The sequence below is a fragment of the Elephas maximus genome, chromosome 17 (genome assembly GCF_024166365.1).
Source record: "Elephas maximus indicus isolate mEleMax1 chromosome 17, mEleMax1 primary haplotype, whole genome shotgun sequence".
NCBI classification, from domain to species: Eukaryota; Metazoa; Chordata; class Mammalia; order Proboscidea; family Elephantidae; genus Elephas; species Elephas maximus.
Window position 1 is genome coordinate 6,034,515 of NC_064835.1, and position 17,849 is coordinate 6,052,363.

Below are 17,849 nucleotides of genomic sequence, written 5' to 3' on the forward strand. Positions count from 1 at the left end.
TCCATTCCAACAGCAAGCTCCCTTAGCACTCTTTTTTTTTTCTCTTTCTTTGTTTGCTTTTTTGTTTTTGGCCCCTGTTTTTCTCTCCTCTTTCCCACACCCCTATTAGCTCCACACATCACAACCTCCCCCCTCTTTCCTGCCTACCTGCACTGTGCACTGAACATCACATCCCTGAGCAGCAGACACAGCCTACTGGAACCTGCCCAGCACTGATTCCTGGCCCTCTCTGTCAGCCCTAGTATATGTCAAAAAGAACCCATCTCAGCCCCTCCCCTTCAGCTGGACCTGCCCTGCTGCACCATAGCTGATTTACTAGCCCTGCCCATTGGACAAGGAGGTAAAAATTATCATGACTACAGATGAGCAAACAACAAAGATGTGCAACAAAGAATGCACAGCCCACCTGCTCAGACATAACCAAATAAAACAAAAAAGCAGGACAATCTATAATTAAGAAACAAAGAAAATAACTACTAAATGTCTAGAGGACAGCAGACAACATGAAAACATTAAAAAAAAAAAAAAAGGACAGGATGGGTCCAGTAGGCATCAAAAATAAAACACCAGATGACTTTCCAATAGAAGAAAAGTCACTAGAACTACCTCATGGAAAATACAGATTAAAAAAATGGAACAATTCAGGAAAGTAATACATGAACAAAATGCCAAAATAAATTCACAACTAGAAATTATACAAAAACTATAATTAGAAATCCAAAAGATAAACAACAAGATTTGGACAGTGTCATAGAAGGGCTGAGGAACAGGTTTGAAACGATGGAATACAGAATCAGCAAAATTGAAGACAAACACTTGGAGACAACTCTGAGATAAAATCAGAAAAAAGAACGAAGAAAAATGAAGAAACTCTGAGAATTATGTGGGATACAACCAAAAGCAAAAATTTGCAAGTGATCAGAGTTCCAGAACAGGGAGAGAAAATGGAAAAAACAGAGAGGATCACTGAAGAATCACTGACAGAAAACCTCCCTAATATCATGAATGATGAAAAGCTGACCATCCAAGAAGCTCAACGAACCCCATGTAGGATAGACCCCAAAAGAAAAACACCAAGGCATATCATAATCACACTCGCTAAAACCAAAGACAAAGAAAAAATCCTGCAAGAAGCTCAAGAAAAACAAGAAGTCACATACAGAGGAGAAACAATAAGACTAAGCTCTGATTATTTGGCAGAAACCATGCAGGCAAGAAGGCAATGAGATGACATATATAAAACCTTGAAAGAAAAAAAAATTGCCAACCAAGAATAACATACCATGCAAACGTTTTGTTCAAGTATGGTGGTGATATTAGGACATTTCCAGATAAACAGAAATTAAAGGAATATGTAAAAACCAAACCAAACTTACAAGAATTATTAAAGGAGAAGTCCTTTGGTCTGAGAACAAACAACATCAGACCACAGCCTGAATCTAGGATGTAAGACTCTACCAGCCAGATACCAACCTAGGAAATGAACTCTCGAGGACTATCCAAAACTAAAACAATTGCAATAGGGAACCAGTGAGATTAATCTGTAAATGACAACAATATCAGAACCATAAAAGAGGGAATAAACAGTATAGGTATAGAACTTCCTAATGGGGAGGAAGGCAAGGAGATACCAAGTGGTAATAGACTGGTTCAAACCTAGGAAGATAAAGGTAAATCTCAAGGTAACCACAAAGAAAGTTAACAAACCTACTCATCAAAATAAAGAAGAAAAACATAAAGTCTCAATAAAGACAAAAGAAATGAAAAAGAAATAAACAAAAGGAACTCAGCACAGGACATCATGTTGAGTGAAATAAGTCAATCACAAAAGGAAAAATATTGTATGAGATCACTACTGTAAAAACTCATGAAAAGGTTTACATACAAAAAGAAACAATATTTGATGGCTATGAGGGAGGGGAAGGGTGGGGATGAAAAAACACTTAATCAACAATAAATAAGCAGTAACTTTGGTGAAGGGTAAGACAGTACACAATACTGGGGAAGCCGGCATAACCTGTACAAGGCAAAGCCATAGTAGCTCCATAGACACATGCAAACTCCCTGAGGGACCAAATTGCTGGGCTGAGGGCTATGGGGACCATGGTCTCAGGGAACATCTAGCTCAATTGCCATAAAAGAGTATTTAAAGAAAGTGTTCTACATTCTACTTTGGTGAGTAGTGTCTGGGGTCTTAAAAGCCTGTGAGTGGCCATCTAGGAAACACCCTTGGTCTCACCACTTTGGGAGCAAGGAGGAATGAGGAAAACTGAAAACACAAGGGACAGTTTAATCCAAAGGACTAATGGGCCACATCTACCACGGCCTCCACCAGACTGAGTCCAGTACAAAGAGATGGTGCCCAGCTACCATCACTGACTGCTCTGACACGGATCACAATAGAGGGTCCTGGACAGAGCTGGAGAAAAATGTAGAACAAAATTTTAACTCAAAAACAAAGACCAGACTTGCTGGCCTGACAGAGACTGGAGAAAACCTGAGAGTGTGGCCCCTGGACACCCTTTCAGCTCAGTAATGACTCCACTTCTGAGATTCACCCTTCAGCCGAAGATTGGGTGATTGAACAAGCCCATGGAACGTAACAAGACTAAAGGGGCATACCAGCCCTGGGGCAGGGGCTGGAAGGCAGGAGGGAACAGGAATGCTGGTAATAGGAAACCCAGGGTTGAGAAGGGAGAGTGTTGACGTGTTGTGGGGTTGTTAACAAAAGTCACACAGCAATGTGTATACTAATTGTTTGATGAGAAACTAGTTTATTCTGTAAACCTTGATCTAAAGTTCAGTTAAAACAAAACAAAAACTACATTGAGATACTATCTTGCCCAACATTACTGGCACTAATCAAAAAAAGATTCTGTGGAACAATGATGAACCCACAAAATACCTGTCAACTTGGATGAATCTGGAGGGCATTATGCTGAGTGAAATAAGTCAGTCACTAAAGGACTAATAGTATATGAGACCACTGTCTATAAAAATTCAAGAAAAAGTTTGCATATAGAAAGAAACAATCTTTGTTGGTTAAGAAGGAGGGGAGGGTTGGGAAGGGGAAGCCATTGCTAGTTAGTAGATAAGTGTTAACTTTGGTGAAGGGAAAGAGAGTGCACAATAAAGGGGAAGTCAGCACAACTTGACCAAGGTAAAGTCATAGAAACTCCACAGACACATGCAAACACCTTGAGGAACTGAGTTACTGGGACTGACAGCTGGGGACCATGGTCATGGGGGTCATCCAGGTCAACCGACATAACAAATTTCATAAAGAAAATGTTCTACATCCAACTTTGGTGAGTAGTGTCAGGGGTCTTAAAAGCTTGTGAGGGGCCATCTGAGATACCATCTAAGTTCTACTGGTCCAGAGCAAAGGAGAATGAAGAAAACCAGAGACACAAGGGAAATACTAGTCCAATGGACTAACAAACCACAAATACCACAGCCTCCACCAGCCTGAGCCCAAAACTAGAGGGCGCCTGGCTACTGCCACCAATCGCACTGACAGGGCTCACAATAGAGGGTCCTGGACAGAGCGGGAGAAAAAAGTAAAACAAAATTAAAAATCACACATGCACACACAAAAGATCAGGCTTACTATTCTGACAGAGACTGGAAAAGCCCCCAAGACTATGGCCCCTGGACACCCTTTTAACTCAGAACTGAAGCCACTCCCAAAGTTTACCCTTCAGCCAAAAGTTAGACAGGTCTACAAAACAGACAATAACACACATGAGGAACATGCTTCTGCGTTCAGTCATGTACATGAGAGCAAAAGGGTAACACATGGCCACAAACAATGACAAGAAGGAGGAAGGGACAGGAATAATGAATGGATGGAAACGGGGAATTGGGGTGTGGAAGGTGAGAGCGTTGACACATCAGGGGGATTGCAACCAATGTCACAAAACAATTTGTGTATAAATTGTTGAAGGAGAAAATAATTTGCTCTGTAGAGTTTCACCTAAAACACACACACACACACAAAGATTACAGCCCCCCCAAAAAAGATAGACCATATTCTGCCCCACAAGACAAAACCTAATAAATTTAAAAGAATCAAAATAGTACAAAGTAGATTCTCTGACCACAACAAAATTAAACTACAAAATTATGCAGGAAGTCTCCAAATATTTGGAAATTAAGCAACATGCTTATAAATAACACGAGGGTGAAAAAAGGAAGTTGCAAGGAAAATTAGAATATATTTTTAATTTGATGAAAATAAAACACAACATATCAAAATTTGGGGATACAGCTAATGCAGTGCTTTGAGGGAAATTTATAGCATTAAAATGTTTATATTAGAAAACAAGAAAAGTACTAAACCAATAAAGCTTCCACCTTAAAAATTTAGAAAAATAAATAAATTAAGCCTAACGCAAGTAGACAGAATGAAAGAATAAAAACAAAGACAAAAACAAACAAAGCTGAAATTAGAAAAATAATGAAAACCAAAACCTGGTTCTTTGAAAAGATAAAAAGAAAATTTTATCAAATAAAAAGAACTTGATGGAATTCCTGCCAGACTGATCAAGAAAAAAGAGGGAAGACACGAATTCCCATTCCAAGAATGATGAGTAGGTAAGATGAATAGAATAGGATGACTAAACTGAGACTCTCTAATGCATTATTACTGAATTTTTATTGGCAAAAAAAAACTTGGTTTTGATCACATCAAAAAAGAAAAAAAAGAGTGGGGAGGGTTGGGGTGCTTGCCAGATGCTGAGAAATGGCAGGTGGTGGGTGAAGCTGCAGAGGTATGGGGGGTGGGGAATGGAGTGGGTGTGGAGTGTGAGTAGAGGGATTAAAGGATTGTGGCTGGCCTCAAATTTAGAGAAAGCTCTAAATTTTAAAATTAAAAAAAAATTTCTCCTCACCCTGCCTCTTTCAAGACCTCATTGGGGATTTGTTATTTAGCCAACATTCCTCAGTCCTGAACCCATCTCCTATCCTCATCTGTCTCCTCTTTTCTTTCTTTATGTTTTTACATTTAAATCGTTCCTGTGACAGTGTCCTGGAATAAACAGTGCAAGAAGGAGAAGAATGATGGTGCTCTTGGAAGATGACCCAACTCTCTGAACCAAGGGTTCTTCTATGAGTTAAACAGCTCAGGTGATTCCTCTGGCCAGCAATATCTTGCGGCTGATCTTGACCCCTTGACCAAGCATTGCATACAGCTCATGACCCTCCTTCTACCACTCTCCCCTCCTCCTCAGCTCTCTTCTCCAGAAATTTCGTAACTTGGGAATTTCGTAACTTAGGAATTTTATAACCAAAGCAGCCAGAACATCTTTTGGTAGATTTCCCTCAGTTAAGGAAGAGGACTGAATTGTGGGTAGACTGACAACCTAAGACTCAGGAGGAGAGCTTCTGCATGGTGACTCCGGCTTCTGGAGGAGAGGGCAGGAGGGCTGTGGCCCCAAGGCACAAGAGACACGATGGAATTTGGCTTCACCACCAAGGACACCTATCTGAGCCATTTTAACCCTCAGGATTACCTAGAAAAATATTACAACTTTGGGTCCAGACACTCTGCAGAAAACCAAATTGTTAGGCATCTTCTGGAAAATCTTTTCAAGATATTCTGCCTGGGTAAGTCTGTCTATTGTCTGTGTGCCTTCCCCCAGGGTGTGAGCCCCATAGATGGATTCTCAGAGGATGATGGTTTTGTGTCCATCATTGTTCAATGCGCCCCTTGGTATCTCCCATTTATTTAACTAGAATAAAAACTAATATTGGTGTAGGTATTTTACAGTTTACCAAGCACTTTTGCAGCCATTTTCTCATTTGATCATGTCAAAGGGAAACCAGAGAGCTCGAGTTCCAGCCCTGATTCTACATTGATTTGCTAGGTGACTAGGACAAGTTATTCAATTTCAACAGGCCACTTACAAAATTGAGATCCTAATACTTATTCTGTTCCTAACTCCAAGGAATATTGTGAATATGTATGAGACAAAGACCTCCCAGTATGTAAAGACCTGGGTACTTTTTAGAGAAAGACTTTCTATAAAGTTATTAAAAAAATAATAACTTTCCCCCAAAAATACTGTTTAGCAGGCTTTCTGAGCCACGGGTTTGTATGGCAGATGTAGATTTTTTGTTTTTTTTCCTCTTCTCCTAGTGTCTTAAAATATCTTAGCAACATGACTCTGTTCTGGATTGGGGGATGGAAAATGAAGAGCCTTTTTAAAAAAGACTTTGGGTGAGGAGGAGTGAGTAGAGAAGTGGTTTGTTTTCGGGATCTCCAGCGCAATCCAGGGAAGACCATGTCAATTTAGCTCTGTCCTCTACTGTAAGACACTTGACCCCTCTTCCTCTTCTCGCCTCTGAATCAGGTGGCGTGAAGGGAGACCTTCTGATCGACATTGGCTCTGGCCCCACCATCTACCAGCTCCTTTCTGCTTGTGAGTCCTTCAAGGAGATCATCGCCAGTGACTATGTGGACCAGAACCTGCAAGAGCTGGAGAGGTGGCTGAAGAAGGAGCCAGGGGCCTTTGACTGGTCTCCAGTAGTGAACTACGTGTGCGACCTTGAAGGAAACAGGTAGAAGAACTGGGGCTTGCTTCCTGGCTTTCTGAGGGTGCGCCAGGGACAATTTGTTTTTCTGAATCCAGAATTATCCTTACAGTTCAAGTAGAAAAAGCAAGAGAAACAGAGAGTTCGAAATGAAAGAGAAATTTAAATGGAGAATGACAGCACTAGAAAGAGTCAGAGATATAGAAGTGTGTGTGCGGGTGCGCATGTGTGCACGTGAATGCGTGCTCAGAAAGCTGGAGATAAAAGAGAAATCCAAATAAACAAAAAGAGAGTTAAAGAGCGAGTGTATGTATTTTCCATTTTTCCTATCTTCCCTTCCCCATGATTTAATTTCATATGAACTCTCACGCCCTTGCCCATACCCAAACCCACTTTCTTCTGTAATTTCTTGTTCCCCTTTGCTTACATACTGCACAATGCGTATTGCAAAACATTCTCTGTGTTTCCTTTTCTATCTTTTCGTTTACAATGGGAATTGGTATGTATTTTTATTAACATATCCCATGATTTGGTCAGAAAAAGCCTCTGATTTCCTGGCAAGACAATTCCTCTCAAGAAACAAGTACTAGCACTTTTGAAGTCATGGGGAAAGCATTCCCACATTCATTCATTTATTCAATAAACCTATACTGAGCACCTACGATGTGCCACTTTACTAGTTACTGGGATAAAAACCCCAAAACCAAACCCATTGTTATCAAGTCCATTCCAACTCGTAGTGACCCTATAGGACAGAATAGAACTGCCCCATAGGGTTTGGTGAATAAGACAGAGGCGGTTCTTTGTCTCCTAGAGTTCACATCTGAAAAAACAGGGGAGTAACAGATCTTTTAGGGCAGCTGACAACAGGCCAAGTTTAAGGTTGTAGACTTCAAGTGTAATGAGAGGGCACCAAAGGTTTAACCAGGAGAGTGTTGTTACTCCATTTACATTTACAAAGATTACTCTGGCTGCTGTGCGGAGAAGGAATTGGGGGAGTTTAGAAAGGAAGATGACGTGAAGAAAGGAGATAATTTAAATCCAGGTGAGAGAGGATGGCAGCTTGAATGAGGGTGATGGAGAGAGGTGGATTGTTTTAAGATGAAGTTTAAGAATGGATACAAGTTGATAACAATTGGTTATGGGGAGTAGGAAGAGGCAAGTGTCAAGGATGACTCCCATGTCTCTGAACTTGAACAACAAGGAGGATTGCAGTAATATTCCTGAATCCCAGGAATCAATACAAAATTATGTGGTCTTGACATATCCCTAAGGACTGTTCTAGTGGGCCTGCCTCCACTCTCTCCTTCTAGAATGACAGTTAATTCGTTTTTCTATAATTGCATTTATATTGCCAACTTTTCTTTATCCCTGAGCATCAGTTTCCCTTCTGAAACTAACCCTAAAGTCTGCTTATATTTCTTTAATGCTCCCATTTTCTTTTAATAGTCTTTTGATTTCTGGAAGCTTTCTTCCTCTCAAGGTTATTAGAAGTATTCTAAACTTTATACTCATTTTCTTACATATTATTGACACACTGTCACATTGCCAGTAAATGTGGATTGCCAAATGTGAGTTATCATGGTGACTCGGTGGTATGATTCCTTATAAAATAACGGTATGAATAAACTAGAGGTTTTATATTCTGTTCCCAATTAACCTTTTTGATATTACGTAGAGTTGCTAAACTGCCACTGGGCTTACCCTTATCTTTCATCTGTTTTACTAGGGCAAATTTCCCAGTTACTATAAATCCTTTCTGTAATTTAATTTTTTTTTGAGGTATAATTTATACACAATAAAATATGCAGGTCTTCTGTGTTCAGTTTTGAAAATGTATTATGCTCATGTAATTACTACCTAAAATAAGATGCAAACTATTTTTAGCATCCCATCTGTTTGGACACTTGCTTTCTGTTAGTAATCTTATTTACAATTATGTAGATATATATTATGCTCATTTTATATGATTTTTCTAGTTGTGAACTTTTAATTCTGATTCATCTCTTAACCAACAGAATAGATCTTTAAATAATTTTTTAAGAATAATACATAAGTGGCATATTTTCTAAGCCCACATATATATGAGAATGCACAATACCTTAAAATTGCTTAAAATTGTTCCGTGTTTTCTGAAATTTAATAAGAAGTTGATTAACGATGCTTTCATATGCCATTTTGACCTGGAAATTTCCTACTTAAAGCTTTATGCTGGCTATAGATGGAGTCTTGATGGTGCAATGGGTAAGCGTGTAGCTGCTAACTGAAAGGTTGGCAGTTCAAACCAACAAGCTACTCCACAAGAGAAAAGACGTGGCGATCTGCTCCCACAAAGATGACAGCCTAGGAAACCCTGCGGGGAAGTTCTACTCTGTCCTATAAGTTTTCTCTGAGTTGGAATTGACTCGATGGCACACATAAACGTAGACTTTAAGGAGTCCCTGGGTGGCACAAATGGCTAAGCATTCAACTACTAACCGAAAGGTTTGTGGTTTGAACCAACCCAGAGGTGGCTTGGAAGAAAGGCCTGGAAATCTGCTTGCAAAAGGTCACAGCCTTTGGAGAACCCTATGGAGCCTGGTTCCTCTCTGCAACATATGAGGCTGCCGTAAGTCAGAATGGGCTCGACAGCGACCAGTTACAGCATTCGAACTGAAGATAAATTCTGCCAAATAAAAGCAATTTCAACCTTCGCTTTTCTATTGCTCATGTGATTCCACAGACTGAAATTGGTATTAAACTAGGGGAAAAAAAGAAAAAAAAACTGAAGGTATGAGGATTTGGACAATGTCCAACATTGTTAAATCAATAAGGAATTTCCCAGAATTTGTAGGATTTCAGGGAAACTTTGTAACAAAATTTCTCAGCTGCTGTCAAACAACATACCTTTCTAAAGCCGAAATCATGTTTCAAGAAGGCTTTGAAACTTTGCTCTCAATTACCCTGCCATCACAGTCCTTTCCATCTCATTCCAAAATGAACCCTTCAAATCTAGCAGGATATCAAAAGCATTACTTACCACAGGCCAGAATCATCAGCTTCGAACAGTTGGTTCTTGAGACACTGTCCCTTCCCAATCACTCCTTTAGAATGAGGAACTGTATTTTTCTCAGTAAAATTCTGCATTCTCACCCTTATCCTCAGGCTAGATACTATGGCTTCAACTATTTTGAGACTGATAGTGATCCTATTCAACTTGCACCTTCAAGTACCTCTATCAACCCACAACCTATTTCCCCCAAGGTTATTTCTTTATTATCTGAAGCTATTTCTTGTGCTGACTGCTGCCAAAGACAATTTGAGCTGTCTCCTGTTCCTTTGCCTTTGGAGTCTGACTAATACATTTAGATACCACTTACGTTTACAGCTATCCAAAAAGTTGTAAGATAATGGTATCAAATTGCTTGCCTCACACTATTTATTTATCAAGTCAGAAAGTCAATCACTCAGATATAACTACTGAAGCTTGTACCATGAACAGAGGAAAAGGAGCTTTCACCTTAAGAAACCCTCGTAATAGCATTAATTAACCTTTGGCTCCTGGAAATTGCAGTCCATTGTCTAGCTTTGTGGTCCCCAGACCAGCAGCCTTGGCATCACCTGCGAACTTGTCAGAAATGCAGACTCTCAGGCCCCACTCCAGGCCTATGGAACCAGAATCTGGATTTTAACAAAATCCACAGGGGGATTGTATTCACCATTACAGTTTGAGAAGCACTGGTGGCAGGAGCTGTTCTTCCCGATGGGTACGCCAGGGCACCTGGGTGAGTGGGAGTGAGTTACAGTTGTGCTCTCCAGACTGCCCCCCCAGGGCAGCCAGAGGCCGGAGCCCCTCCTGGTTGCCTCCTGAGCGATTGGCTCCCCCAGATACCTCACTGTACCTGACAGGAGAAAGGTACAGAGCACTTGTAGTGGTAGCAGTACTCTGAAGTAAATCCTATCTACACAAAGATTTTCATATTCATTTAAGAAGATGTTTATACCTTGTTCAAAATGGACACAGTTGTGCTAAATTTGTTCCAGGAACTAGTTAATTGCCTCTATTCCAAAATATTGCATGGCTTGTAAATCAATATTGATATTCTTTCTCAAAGCCAAGACCTTGATGATAATGATGACTGTTTCAGTGATGCCTAAGAAAAAGTTTCTACCTTTTGTAAGATGTTGTTGTTGTTGTGTGCCATTGAGTTGATTCCGGCTCATAGTGACCCTATAGGACGGAGTAGAACTGCCCCATAGGGTTTCCTAGGCTGTAATCTTTACAGGAGCAGACCACCAGGTCTTTTCTTTCAAGGAGCCACTGGGTGGGTTCACGCTGTCCACTTTTAGATTAAAAGCTGAGTGCTTAATCATTGTACCACCAGGGCTACATCACTCTTGAATAGGTGCTCTCACTGCATTATGTGTCTGGGAAAATTAACAGGGCAGGTTGAGAAACCTTCAACTGGTCATTTCCTTCAAATTATAAACATTCCCACTTGTATATCTCAAAGCATGTCAAACTCAATGTGTCCAAAATAGAACCTGTGATCTCCAAATCTGCCCCCTTTAGGTATTCCTTTTCTCTTTGAATGGCACAACTTATCTAATTAATTGGAAAAGCCAGAAACCTAGAAGTCAATCTAGTCATCTCCCTTGCCATCAAGTTCCATATCTAATCTAGCACCACATTTTGTCTACTTTGCTTCCTGAATTCCTCTTGAATCAGTATGGTTCTTCCAATGATCACCATCACCTTGGTCCAAGCTATCATCCTCTCCTTCTTAACTGGCCTCCATCTCCACTCTTGTCCCTCCACCCAGTTCTTCTCCATTGATCATCACAAAATGTATATCTGATCATGTCACTCCCTTGCTTAACACCTCAATGGCATCTCATGGCTTTTAGGATAAAACAAAAATTCTTAACATGGACCACAGAACTGCATTATCTGGCCTCTGCCAACACCACTGGCCTCACTTTCCATCATCCTCCACTTGGTTTTCTGAGATGCAGCCACATTGGCATTCTTCTGTCCATATTCCCTCCCTATCCGCTTTGGCCTAGTTAACTCCTTCTTATATGTTCTCTATATCTCTGGTTACCTGATTCATTTTCAGAAAAGACTTCCCTGACCCTCTAAACCAAATAAAGCTTCAAACATTCCTTTCATAGTGCCACCACATGTTCCTTTCCTTCCTAGCCTTTAACACAGTTCTAATTTTCACTTTTGTGGAAAATCACTTGATTGATCCTTCGTCCCCCACCAGACTGTAATATCCGTGAGAGAACCTGCTCCTCATTTTGTTCATCCCATGTCCCTGGTGCCCAGCTCACTTCCTGGCACATAACAGAGGTTCAAACAATATTCGTAAAATAAGTGAATGTCTGCATTGTGTTTTCCAGATTCTTCCTCCTAGAAAATCATTTGCCTGACTGATTCAGATGTGACCTGTCCCAAGGACTTACCAATGATTATTCTTCCTCTTACAATGATTAATTTGACATCCAAGCTTATTTAGCCCTTTATTTCCTTGACACATTTCGATGATTCTCCCTCAGGAGGGCCTGCTGCTGGGACTTCTGGGGATGGGACTGGGGGGAGGCCAGTGCCATCATAAAAGGCTTCTCCAGGAGATTCTAATTTGCCACCTTCCTTGCAGAGAGACGGCAGGAGGAACCTCTGAATCTCAGGGTAATTAACTGGGGTATGGGAAGACACAATTGTAGAAAAGCGTTCTTCACAGGAGTCCTGCTCCTCACCCTTTCATTTCCTCACCCCCACCCCAAATCCTTCAGCTTTTTTAGATAGCATATTTACAGAGAAAATAGCTGCCCTTTTTTTTTTTTTTTTTTTTTGCATATTGATTGATTCGTTTGAAAAAGTAGTTCTTAAAACTAGAGAAATCGCCATACTGCTGTTAGCCCTCTGTAAAACTGCATAACATGTTTCTGGCGTGCTGTTTATTACCTACCCTTAAGCTAAACATGAGGCTGAGGGGTAATTGCCTGTGTCTCCAGGCGAGTCCATTCCCCTGCAGTGTAGCTGCAGGCCCCGAGAAGTCCTGAGGTGTAATCTTTACACAGCCACCTTGGCAACTGAGTTCACCAATGTTTGCGGTACATCCAAGGGCAAGCAGGTATTGAGGACAGTGGGTGTTTCTAACAAATTTCCGATTAAAATTGGCACATCTCTGTTAGCTTTTGAGATTTCACAGTGTGCCTCACAGCTTTGGAACAATTTCTGAAAATCATCTGACTGGCAAGCACTAGTTATGTGGTAACGTGCATGTGTGTCTTTAAAACAGCTTAATACGTAGGAGGACACGGAGGTCCATCCTGCTTCTGATGCAATCACTTAAGTACACATTCCTACAATGTTCCCGATAGACAAGACCCTCTTTAAACACACTCAGAAAGCACTGTGTTGTCATTTCTTTACTTTTTTTTTATACACTTATGTTATGCGTACGTGTTGCTGTTAGGTGCCATTGAGTCGGTTCCAACCCACAGTGACCCTATGTACAACAGAACAGAACACTGCCCAGTCCTGCACTATCCTCACAATTGTTGCTATGTTTGAACTCATTGGCGCAGCCACTGTGTCAGTCTGTCTCACTGAGGTCTTCCTCTTTATCACTGACCCTCTACTTTACCAAGCATGATGTGCTGGTCCCTCCTGACAACATGTCCAAAGTATTTGAAATGAAGTCTCACCATCCTTGCTTCTAAGGAGCATTCATTCCAGCCGTACTTCTTCCAAGACAGATTTGTTTGTTCTTCTGGCAGTCCAGGGTATATTCAATATTCTTTGCCAACACCATTCAAAGGCATCAATTTTTCTTCCATCTTCCTTATTCATTGTTCAGCTTTTGCATGCATATGAGACGATTGAAGATACCATGGCTTGGGTCAGGAGCACCTTAGTCCTCAAAGTGCTTTTTAACACTGTAAAGTGGTCTTTTGCAGCAGATTGGCCCAATGCAATGCGTCATTTCATTATTGGACTGCTGCTTCCATTGTGGCATTGATGGTGGATCCAAGTAAAATGAAATACTTGACAACTTCAATCTTTTCTCCATATATCACGATGTTGTTTATTGGTCCAGTTGTTAGGATTTTTGTTTTATGTTAAGGTGTAATCCACACTGAAGGCTGTAGTCTTTGATCTTCATCAGTAAGTGCTTCAAGTCCTCTTCCCTTTCAGCAAGCAAGGTTGTGTCATCTGCATATTAAAGGCTATTGATACTGATGAACTGAGTTCTTATTCACATAGCCCAGCTTCTGGGATTATTTGCTCAGCATACAGGTTGAATAAGTGTGGTGAAAAGATACAACCCTGAGACACATCTTTCCTGCTTTTAAACCTCGCAGCATCCCCTTATTCTGTTCGAATGACTGACTCTTGTTCTATGCACTAGTTTGGCATGAGCACAAATAAGTGTTCTAGAGTCACCATTCTTCACAATGTTATCCATAATTTGTTATGATCCACACAGTCGAATGCCTTTGTATAGTCAATGAAACTCAGGTAAACATCTTTCTGGTAGTCTCTGCTTTCAGCCAAAATTCATCTGATATCAGCAATGATATCCCTCGTTCCATGTTTTCTTCTGAGAAACCGGCTTGAATCTCTGGCAGTTCCCTGTTGATGGACTTTTGCAAATGTTTTGAATTATCCTCATCCATCTGTGCAGATGGCGGCGCAGTGGTTAAGAGCTTGGCTGATAACCAAAAGGTCGGCAGTTCAAATGGATAGGGTATTCTAAAAATTTTGTGTTCTAGATTACTTCTCTATCCAAATCCATGTTTTTCACAGGCTTTCATAGTGTTGAATTCTTTTTTAATTCTTCATATGTTCTGTGAAATCATCCATGTTCCATCAGGCTGGGTAACAGCTTTGTAACTGCTTTCCCTACCATTTAGGATGACTATCTATCCTTTGCCTAGGCCTGAGACAGGTTCTCAGGATGTGGGACTTTTGGTGCCAAGACTGGAAAAGTCCAGACAATTTAAAGCATACAATTCACTGGTTTTTAGTATAGCCACAGAGTAGTGCAACCATCACCACAATCAATTTTGCAATGTCTTTGTTAATCCAAGAAGATACCCTGTGCCCATCAGCTCTCACTCCTTACTGCTCCCAACCACCACGCCCCTTACTCAGACCCCTGCCCCCAGCAACAGCTAATCTGCTTTCAGTCTCTTTAGCTTTGCATTTTTGGGAAATTTAATATAAATGTCATTACATAATACGTGGTCTTTTGTGACTTAGCATAATCTTTTCAAGGTTCTTGCACATTGTAGCATGAATCAGTATTTCATTCGGTTTTTTGCCAAACAATGCCCCTTTGTATGGAAATTTTCTGTTTTATTTATTCACTCATCGGTTGACAGACATTTGGTTTGTTTTTGATTCTACTTTCTATTATGAATAATTTTGCTATAGACACTGGTATACAAGTTTTTGTGCCGATGTATGTTTCATTTCTCCTGGATATTCTCTTAGTTACCTACTGGTGCTATTACACAAATACCACAAGTGAGTGGCTTTAAAGAACAGAAATTTATTTTCTCACAGTTCTGGAGGCTAAAAGTCCAAAGCAGTGTCTTGGCTCTGTGAATTCCTTCCTTGTCTGTAGCCCCTGGCCTTCCTTGGTTTCTTGGCTTTAAAGTTCTGTCTTTGTGTCTATTCTGGTCTTTATGTAACTCAGAAGTGATTAAGATTAGAGCCCACCCTACACTGGTATGCCTCATTAACATAACAAAAGAAAAAATCTATGTCCAAATAGGATCGCATTCACAAGAACAGGGGTCAGGAATTCAACACATATTTTGGGGGGACACAATTCAATCTATAACAGGTATATATACCTCGGAGTGGAATTACTGGGTCATCTGGCAACCCTAAATTTTAGTTTTTGAGGAATGGCCAGACTGTTTTCCAAAGTAGTTGTACCATTTTACATTTCCGCAGCAATGTATTTCTCCACATTCTCGACAACGTTTGTTACTGTCTGACTTTTTAATAATAGCCATCATAGTGGATCTGAAATAATATCTTGTTGTAATTTTGATTTGCATTGCCCTGATGGCTAATGATGTTGAAGATCTTTTTCTATGATTATTTGTAAGTGTTCTAAATGAAAAAATTATAACAAACATAAAGGATGCTTACGAATAACTGATTATATACACTAGGCTTAAGATTTCAACTAAGTATTTAAATCAGATGTTTACAACTAATTTCCACAATCTCAAATCATTCTACCTACAAGTCAATCTTCAAGTTTTATTGAAACCATTGATTTTTCCTCCCTAACCCAGAATGGTCCCCATAAATGTCTGTCTCACTTGCTGTGATGGTGGGCCATCTTCTGCAGTCTCCATCAAGCCTTGTTGCCTGAGTGGCCATCTCCTCCTGGAGTCTGTATCAGATGGTGGACTGTGTGTTCCCTGAGTAAAGCCTGGATCTGCATCCCCAGTGCTTTGTTCATTAACGTTTGCAAAGAGCTTGGTACCAACTATTACTCCTACTGTTGTTTAGGGCTCTGTGGCCTAACGGATGCTTTACACTCTCATTGTTTCTTCCCTTTTTATGCTCCTTCTTTCTCCTTTGTTTCCTTTCTCCAGTTTCCTTTGTGCTTATTCCTTCATTCCTTCCCTAATGAACTCCAAATGAATCCAAGGCACACTTTCCCAACTCCTGCCCTTCCCTTCTCTTCTCCTTTCATTAATTTTCTCTCATGAAATCCCTTTGATTTGGCAGAAAAGGACAGGATTCTTAGCAAGGCTACCAAGAAAACAATCACCTTCAGAAAACATACTCTCCAGTTGCTGTATTTTCTGGAACTTGAGGAGGGCAACTGAGAGTTTTCTTCTCTCCTGAAGGGCTCTGACCACAGCTGTGGGGCAGAGATCAACAGTTTCTATAAATGCTATGAGTAACTCTCCCCTGCCCCCCATGGACCAGCAACTACCACAAAGATACTGTTTCAGCATTTAAAATTCATTACTACCTGTATGTGTGAGTCAAATAGCCACTACCTGTGATTCAGCAGAGTGGAGTAGGGTAATGACAATAACAGATGACGTTTTTTGTAACTTACTCTAAGCCAGGCACTATCCAAGCAATGGAGGAAGAATAATTTCATGTAGGGCAGCGCATTTTCATCAGCTAGGTGTTATTATCATCATTATCACGTTATCGTTAGGTTTTTAAAGAGGTTTAACCCAGCACATGGTAATGTGGTCACATACAGCTACTAAAACAAGCCCTCATTTCTTCTTTCTGTGCCTTTATAATGGTGTTCCCGGTGGTGCAAACAGTTAACACACTTGGCTGCTAAGTGAAAGGCTGGAGGTTTGAGTTCACCCAAAGATACCTTGGGAGAAAGGCCTGGATATCTGCTTCCCCAAAATTAGCCACTAAAAACCCCATGGAGCATAGTTCTACCCTGACACACATGGGATCACCATGAGTCAGAGTTGACTCGATGGCACCTGGTTTTTACAATGGGATAACACTGCCATTTCTGCCCTGACCAAAGACATGTAAGATTCCAGTGGCTGGGGTAGAAAGCCATGTTGTGTGTTTGTATGTTTCAGAGTCAAGGGACCTGAGAAGGAGGAGAAGTTGCGGCGGGCAGTCAAGCAGGTCCTGAAGTGTGATGTGACCCAGAGCCGGCCGATGGGGCCTGTCTCTCTGCCCCTTGCCGACTGCCTGCTTACCACACTGTGCCTGGATGCCGCCTGCCCGGACCTCTCTACCTACCACATGGCCCTTAAGAACCTCAGCAGCCTCCTCAAACCAGGGGGTTTCCTGGTGATTGTCGATGCCCTGAAAAGCAGCTACTACATGATTGGTGAGCAGAGGTTCTCCAGCCTCTCCCTGGGCCAGGAGGCCGTGGAGACTGCCGTAAGAGAGGCTGGCTACACAGTTGAACAATTCCACGTGATCTCTCAAAGTTACTCCCCTACCATGGCTGACAATGAAGGACTCTTCTTCCTGGTGGGGCGGAAGCTGAGTGGATCTGTATGATGCTTTGCTGTCTCTATTAAAGCAACTTTTTTGACTCATAGTTGGCTTTAGTCCTTGGTTCTAACTGCCTCGGTCATTGTGCTGAGTAGAGTAGTAGAGTAGTGGCTGGGGCCCAGTGGCACAGCTAGGACAGGAGTTGGGGTGGTCAGTCAGTCTAGGGACAATAAATGACAGACCTACTCTATGCTCCACACTTGTGCTAGTACCATGGGGACCCAAAGATGCTTGGTAATATGGCCATTCTCTGGACACTGTGACTACAAAAAAAGACCTGACTTTCTTAGACATTCCAGTA

The 17,849-nt window shown here is 41.1% G+C and overlaps 1 protein-coding gene across 1 annotated transcript; it reads left to right on the forward strand.

The window, feature by feature from the left end:
• The first annotated feature begins 5,182 nt into the window (after nt 1-5,182).
• NNMT (nicotinamide N-methyltransferase) lies at nt 5,183-17,554 on the forward strand. Its single transcript, XM_049857090.1, has 3 exons — nt 5,183-5,607; nt 6,354-6,561; nt 17,122-17,554. The coding sequence occupies exons 1-3, from the start codon at nt 5,454-5,456 to the stop codon at nt 17,552-17,554; spliced, it is 795 nt and encodes a 264-aa protein (XP_049713047.1). The 5' UTR covers nt 5,183-5,453.
• Nucleotides 17,555-17,849: the final 295 nt, after the last annotated feature.

Coding starts and splice junctions, on each gene's coding strand:
- NNMT (XM_049857090.1), top strand. CDS start 5,454: ATGGAATTTGGCTTCACCACCAAGGACACCTATCTGAGCCATTTTAAC. Junction 5,608..6,353: donor TTTCAAGATATTCTGCCTGG/GTAAGTCTGTCT, acceptor CCTCTGAATCAG/GTGGCGTGAAGGGAGACCTT. Junction 6,562..17,121: donor TGCGACCTTGAAGGAAACAG/GTAGAAGAACTG, acceptor TGTATGTTTCAG/AGTCAAGGGACCTGAGAAGG.